Raw genomic sequence first — 8,136 nt, 5'->3', positions numbered from 1 at the left:
GATTAATTGGCGTCTCCAAATTGTCCATAGGTATGAATGTGAATTCGAAAATCTCATCTCGTACCGCCCTTGTGGATCCATTCTCATGCATCGTCTTGTCTTATGAGTTGGTTGTTAGGGATATGAATCATTTTCAAAATGCAAAAAAATAAACAAAATGGTAAATATTTTTCTCACAACTTCTCAAAGTCTTTACTCTTTACTTTCTCGTGTTAATTCCTGACAAAAGATGCTCATCAAACAATACAAAAAGAAACGCTTAAGGCAGGGGTCTCAAACACGCAGCCCGCGGGCCAAGTGTGGCCCGCAGGACACTAGTTTGAGACCCCCGCCTTGATATGAAAGTTTAATGTTAGTGCGGCCCGCGCAAGTTTGATATGGATGCTGTATGGTATCATGTACCCAGAAAAAATTATTACGTTTGATTAATGTTCATGTTAAAGGTTAAATAACTGTTAATAGTTATCCTCCCTATCCGTGTGGAAGTGGTAAGTTTTTGGCTATTTAAGTTTAAAGGAAATAACTTGGAGGCTACCGTTTAGGTCGCTAGCTCTCTAGTTTGCGAGTTAGCATGTGTCTCAAGACCCTGCAGTTGCGCAATATGTTGTAAATAAAAAAAGTATAAATGTGACTATAGTCGTGTTTTGTCATGTCTACAGGGCTCTAATAATGCTTTGTTCATTTTAATCTGAAAAAATAATTTGTCTACCCACCAACTATATGTGGTTTCTTAAGTTTTTATTATTTGCCGTTTTATTATTATTATTATTATATTTTTTTATTTATTACTGATTGATTGATTTTCTTTATTCTTGATTTGTTTATTTATTTTTCATCTTATTTTGTGTAGAAAAATAAAAAGTAAGATATTTGAGAACAGTGGATTGTTTTATCAGAGCTTTTCATGTAGAAAATTGGAACCAAAGCGAAGTTTTTGTAATTTTTTTGTTTTTAATAAATGTGGTTTTTTTTTGTTTTTTCTCGCCCAGACCCTAGTTCCAGTGGCCCGAAGTAAATTGAGTTCGAGACCCCTGACTTAAGGTCAAAATGTGGCCATGTTGTGAATAACCTTAATTGACCTTAATTGTACGTTCTGACAAAAGAAAAGTGTATTTTCCCAAAAGATTTCTGCTCTTCAGAGACCCACAACTTCTTACAAGCTTCCTGTCTGGCGTGTCCATCGTAGCAGATTTGTTTATTTGAGTTACTTCACACGCTCATGATGCAATGTTAGTACAGTAGTATTTCAATTCAAACAAAGGCGGAATGTTTATTGGTTTGAAAGAAGGAAAGTTTAACAGGGAAGTATCCATGAGCTCACAGTGAACAAACCACATTGTGGCTCAGTAGGGAAGTTTGTTACTTGTTGGACTTCATTCAAACTTTTACAACTAGAGTAGGATTCCTGCTGATGTGTTCTTATTGTTCATTTCATAGTCATCCTCTTTCAACATACAGTGCATCCGGAAAGTATTCACAGCGCTTCACTTTTTCCACATTTTGTCATGTTACAGCCTCATTCCAAATTGTATTAATTTAATCTCTTACCTCAAAATTCTACACAAAATACTCCATTATGACAATGTGAAAAAGTTTTTTTTTTTTTTACTTTTTTTGAATTTATTAAAAATAGAAAACTAAGAAATCACATTTACATAAGTATTCACAGCCTTTGCCATGAAGCTCAAAATTGAGCTCAGGTGCATCTTTTTTCCACTGATCATCCTTGAGATCTTTCTACAGCTTAATTGGAGTCCACCTGCAGTAAATTCAGTTGATTGGACATGATTTGGAAAGGCACACACCTGTCTATATAAGGTCCCACAGTTGACTGTGCTTGTCAGAGCACAAACACCAAGCATGAAGTCAAAAGAACTGTCTGTAGACCTGCGAGACAGGATTGTCTTGAGGCACAAATCTGGGGAAGGATACAGAAAAATTTCTGCTGCTTTGAAGGTCCCAATGAGCACAGTGGCCTCCATTATTCGTAAATGGAAGACGTTTGGAACCACCAGGACTCTTCCTAGAGCTGGCCGGCCTTCTAAACTGAGCGATCGGGGAAGAAGGGCCTTAGTCAGGGAGGTGACCAAGGCCCCGATGGTCACTCTGTCAGAGCTCCAGCGTTCCTCTGTGGAGAGAGGAGAGCCTTCCAGAAGGACAACCATCTCTGCAGGAATCCACCAATCAGGCCTGTATGGTAGAGTGGCCAGACGAAAGCCACTCCTTAGTAAAAGGAACATGGCAGCCCGTCTGGAATTTGCCAAAAAGCACCTGAATGACTCTCAGACCATGAGAAACAAAATTCTCTGGTCTGATGAGACAAAGATTGAACTCTTTGGTGTGAATGCCAGGCGCCATGTTTGGAGGAAACCAGGCACTGCTCATCACCAGGCCAATACCATCCCTACAGTGAAGCATGGTGGTGGCAGCATCATGCTGTGGGGATGTTTTTCAGCAGCAAGGAACTGGCAGACTAGTCAGGATAGAAGGAAAAATGAAAGCAGCAATAGATAGAGAAGTGAAGCGCTGTGAATACTTTCCGGATGCACTGTAAACTGACGCAATAATATTCAGTGCAATAGGGATTTGTGCAATATGAACTGGGTCTGCGTAATATAAATCTGTGCAATAAGGGTTGGAGCAATAGAAGTTGCATTTGCTAAATGCTTGATGGACTTTGTGTGATGTGAGGATGTGCAATATGGTGCAATATGTACGTATGTGTCTTTTTTTAATACTTGTCTACTGTCCTTGGGTTTGTCCTACTGTGTTTAGTCTGCATAGTGTCTTGTATGTATACCTTGCCATCAACCTGCCAGGTGGTCTGCAGATAGAAATTAGCCCAAGGTTATAATCTGGCATATTTACATTTGTAAAAATGTTCATTAATATGTGGTGTTCCCTGTTTAAATACATACATACATACATACATACATCCGTATGTACGTACATACATACATACATACATTGAAATAAATCATACATACATACATACATACATACATACATACATACATACATTGAAATAAATCATACATACATACATACATACATTGAAATAAATCAATTCAAACATTTAATATTGTGTATTTTTCTACATTAGTAATTCATTTTCCACACTACACGCAATTAAACCCCAAAAAACTCTGAGGAGCCACTGGGGAGGCAAAATAACCGACTCTTTTCAGTGATCCGGGCCAAAAGAACCGACTCACTATATCCCAATCTCAACTGACTTTGGCTGAAAGGCACGGGTCCTGCTTGGGGTCCCAGCCCAGTTGGGGGCCACCGAGGGCTGTCCAGCTTTTATGTTTGCTAATGAACGCTGTGTTGAAGGGCCCCAACAGACACTACAATAGCCTTTTAGTGAGAGGTGGTGAGATGATGCTTCATCTGAAACTTTATTAGGACCTGTGCTGCTGTTTGACAGACGTAAAGGGACAGCCCAAGAGGGCGGGAGTTAACCGAAAACTAGTTATTTCCTGGTCAGCATCGACAACACGCGAAGGTATTGTTTTGAACTCAATAATTCTATAATAGAGTTGACTATGCGTTTTTGTACAATGAAAAGGCAGTAGAAGTTTATCCTGTGCTGTTATTACCGACCACTCGTTTTTTTACCATAAGATAATTTGTGACCTAGCAAGCGTTGTACAAGCAAGTTGCAAACGTTAGCTAGCTAGCATATCATCTATCGCGTTCAGAACGAGACGACACTTTCTTATGGGTGACATTTACATGATTTTGATATTGAGATCTTCATTTCCATTGTTAGTTTTTAACGTGCATAGTGTTTAGTTTGGGCTTTTTCGGTCCTCTGTAGAGGAGGACCTGTTTAAACACACAGCAGAGCTCCGGCGGGCGGCGTCATTCATTTGTCGCTTAGTGCTACGGAATGTCAACATAGGTGGATAGATTGTAGTTTTGTTAAACTCTTGAGGGAAACTGATGTGCCGCAGCAGCACTATCTGATACATATTTAATATATTTCATATTTCATACATACACAGTTATAAACTAATATGATTTGAGCTATGGATGTGTTCATTTGGATGTGTATATGTAACAAACTTTTGAATTGTAGTTTACCTTCAGTGGATTGGTCACATGACTTTGTGTGCATTCTAAATTGTGTCTCATTCTGTCCAAGATGAATGTGGGCGTGGCTCACAGCGAGGTCAACCCCAACACACAGGTGATGAACAGTCGAGGTATCTGGCTGGCTTACCTTCTGCTGACCGTGGTGCTGCACATCATCCTGCTAAGCATTCCCTTTTTCACCGTGCCGCTTGTGTGGACGTTGACCAATGTCATCCACAACCTGGTTAGTTTTGAAGCATGTACTGCAGTTTTTTGACCGTATGAGTTGTATTACATTACAATTATCACATACTGTATGTGTGTGTTTTTTTTTTTTAAACCTGTGCAGGTGATGTACCTGTTCCTGCACACGGTAAAGGGCACACCCTTCGAGACACCTGATCAAGGCAAAGCTCGTCTGCTCACACACTGGGAACAGATGGATTACGGCGTCCAGTTCACAGCTTCCCGCAAATTCCTCACCATCTCACCAATTGTTCTGTAAGTAGTAATTCTACACGTGTTCTTTTACATCAGTAATGCCTGACCAGGAACTGATGGGTATACTGTGAAGTCTGTTGAGTCTAATGCCAGGTTTGCTTATACTACAGTAGTGTCCCTCTTTTAACACAGCTTTTCATGGCGGCTCTGAAACCGCGGGTTTCACACTTTTGGAGAGTTTAGAGTCTCCAGGGAGGAAGCTGGAGCACTCGAGGAAAAAACATGCACACATGTAGAACTTGCAGACTCCACACAGAGATGGCCAAACATAGATTCAAACACTTGATCTCCAGACTGTGAGGCCAGCATGCAGCCCACTAACCAGTAATAATAATAAAAAAAAGCATTAATGGTTGGAAAAAAAAATATGTAAAACTGCAGCATCAAGTGTGATTTCATCCACGACATAGTACTAATATTTTTGCTTTTTAAGATTGCTTTTTTTTAGAAATTGAACATTTTGGTTATTCTGGCATAGAAAACCTGTTTACAATCTTTTTTTAACATCTTTAGAACCCTCGACAACCCCCATAAAATATATATAATCCAAGAAAATAAGACATTTAAGACCGTTTACCCGGGCGGCACGGCGGCCAAGTGGTTTGTGCGCAGACCTCACAGCTAGGAGACCAGGGTTCAATTCCACCCTCGGCCATCTCTGTGTGGAGTTTGCATGTTCTCCCCGTGCATGCGTGGGTTTTCTCCGGGTACTCCGGTTTCCTCCCACATTCCAAAAACATGCTAGGTTAATTGGCGACTCCAAATTGTCCATAGGTATGAATGTGAGTGTGAATGGTTGTTTGTCTAAATGTGCCCTGTGATTGGCTGGCGACCAGTCCAGGGTGTACCCCGCCTCTTGCCCGAAGACAGCTGGGATAGGCTCCAGCACCCCTGCGACCCTCATGAGGACAAGTGGTAGAAAATGAATGAATGAATGAAGACTGTTTACCCATTGTAGGGGAGCAGAATGGGTGTCGGACAGGAAGTGACGTCAGCGGTTCAAAGTGGCGTTTTGGCTTATTATGCGCTATGGCTGCAACAGTAGCCTGTTATTATTATTATAATCATTATTATCATTGTGACTGTTATGAGATGATTTATACCTGCAATGAAAACCTGTTGTTCTGGCGATCAAGTCTGGCGCTTGTTTCAAAGAACAAATACTGACAATGTAGAATACTACATTCACAATGTAATTCTTAATGCTTATATTTGTATTTTACTTCATGTAACCATTTTTGCGATTGAAAATTCGTAATTTGGGCAAAAATACTGGCAATTTGCTTGAATTATGATTGTCAAACTGCGATATAATAAGGGAGCAATGTTTGAACATTGTTGTACAGACTCCAAAATATACACTATTTACATTATGTACATTGTATAGAAGGTTTCAGAATACACAATTTTCTAATAAATCAACAGTATATTTGTATATATGTTACTATATCATTAATGTTGAATTTCTATGGTACTTATATGATGTCTTTGTCCTTGCAGGTATATTCTTGCCAGTTTCTACACAAAGTACGACCGTACTCATTTCTTAGTTAACACCTGCTCCCTCCTCAGTGTTCTCCTGCCAAAGTTGCCTCTGTTCCATGGAGTGCGGATATTTGGAATCAACAAATACTGACAACACTGGAAGTTAAACACTGCAAACACTGGACTTTTTTTTTTGTTGTCCGTCTTCGCTTTACTCTTTTACGTCTGTCCGATTCTTCTGTGCTGTGTCTGGGAAGCAATGTATGGAATTGTTGTTTCTGTTGTCTGTGAAATGAGCACAGGTCAGCTGGTGTTTAGTAAAAATATGTATATTTTCATTTTCTAATTGCTGTGGAAGGAGAAACATGTTTAACTTCCACTGCTTTGGAATAGAAGTCTAGCCATTAAACATGTACTCCAAAAATATCACACACTGCCTTAGTTTCTTTACAAAATGCACTCTGTTGTAAGCATCTTTATTATATTAAAATGATCTATTCCGCATTTGATGATTTATCTTGAAAGCTGGTATTACTTTACCTGTGTGTAATCTTGTAAATATTTCATAATAACATTATTCCCACAAGATAGGAACATGATGTTTGGGACTAAATGTCAGACACAACCAGCACTGGCAGCAGGTCTATGAACTGTATGCTAGTGGCTATTATGTAAATTACTTCCTTGCATTTTTACATGTCTACAATAAATGTTTGCTTTGATATGATTTTCAGTGATGTGTCTTTGCCATTAATTCTATACAATGAGTCACTTTTAAGGCTAAAATAATCGATATTAATGGATATAATCGCTGCGCATGCGCGCGATGCGAGTGCATCGGCTCATTCACTGGGTATGGATGCAATTGGCGGGTGAATTCTAGATTCACCGCGATGCGTTTGTGGGTATCGGTAAAATCCGATGCACGCGCCGGTTTATTAATGTTCAACTTCACCTCATACGCTGATACCCAGGTGCAATTAAGGCACCATCATTATTTCGTGTTTTGTAGCAGCAGCAGCGAGGAAGTTTTTATATTTAACCCCCCTCGCAACGTTTAAATGGTGTGTTTGGAAACACTACGGATTCCTCAGTGCTGAGATTCACATCACTACAGTCACTACATATCCATATGCTTATTTGGTACATAGCAATTTCCATTGTTTTGTTGTTGTTTTTTTATCAATAAGAATTAGGCATTTTACTGCAAAAAAAAAGTATTCTTCAGGTCACATACTTGTAGTGGTACCAGCCACTAAAATGAACAGGAACTTGAGAAACAAGGCTGGTCTAATCTAATTTTTTCCACGACTTTATGTAGCTGAGCTGACATTAGTTTTGCTCACTACATAGTAAAACATAAACCGGCTCATGTACAAGTTAATTCAGAGATTTATGAGATTATGGGACACCCATAACACATTAGTCATCAAGGGAGATTATTTTTCTAATTTGCATTTACGTCGCAACAGGGTTACTTGCTGTGATGTTGTGTTGCGTAGGACTATCTCATAGGAAATAAACCACATGAATGCGATTACGCTGTTGTGCAAGCCGCTTTGAGCTGGGGAAACACTTGTAGATTTCATTTGCTCGATCAGCATTAGTGACGAGCGGAATCAAAGGCATTGGACCGAGTCACAACAGGAGAATCCCAAGGACACCAGGTCAAAATGACCTAAGTGGTTAGCATGTTGACTACACTGTCAGGGGATCAGGAAGACCTGCGTTCGATTTGCATGTTCTGTTATTTATGCTTATACTAAGACTAAGAGACCCGGGTTTGATTCCCCACTTGGGTATCTCTGTGTGGAGTTTGCATGTTCTCCCGGTGCATGCGTGGGTTTTTTTCCGGGTACTCCGGTTTCCTCCCACATTCCAAAAACATGCTAGGTTAATTGGCGACTCCAAATTGTCCATAGGTATGAATGTGAGTGTGAATGGTTGTTTGTCTATATGTGCCCTGTGATTGGCTGGCCACCAGTCCAGGGTGTACACCGCATCTCGCCCGAAGACAGCTGAGATAGGCTCCGGCACCCCCCGCGAGGAAAAGCGGTAGAAAATGAATGA

The 8,136-nt window shown here is 40.0% G+C and overlaps 1 protein-coding gene across 1 annotated transcript; it reads left to right on the top strand.

Annotated features, from left to right (window-relative positions):
- The first annotated feature begins 3,277 nt into the window (after positions 1-3,277).
- ormdl2 (ORMDL sphingolipid biosynthesis regulator 2) lies at positions 3,278-6,573 on the top strand. The gene is made up of 4 exons (XM_058051526.1): positions 3,278-3,508; positions 4,151-4,324; positions 4,430-4,581; positions 6,082-6,573. Exons 2-4 carry the CDS (start codon positions 4,151-4,153, stop codon positions 6,215-6,217), a joined length of 462 nt encoding a protein of 153 aa, XP_057907509.1. The 5' UTR covers positions 3,278-3,508; the 3' UTR covers positions 6,218-6,573.
- The last annotated feature ends 1,563 nt before the right edge of the window (positions 6,574-8,136 follow it).

This window comes from Doryrhamphus excisus, chromosome 16, assembly GCF_030265055.1.
Source record: "Doryrhamphus excisus isolate RoL2022-K1 chromosome 16, RoL_Dexc_1.0, whole genome shotgun sequence".
Lineage (NCBI taxonomy): Eukaryota > Metazoa > Chordata > Actinopteri > Syngnathiformes > Syngnathidae > Doryrhamphus > Doryrhamphus excisus.
This window is presented reverse-complemented; position numbering and strand designations above follow the sequence as displayed.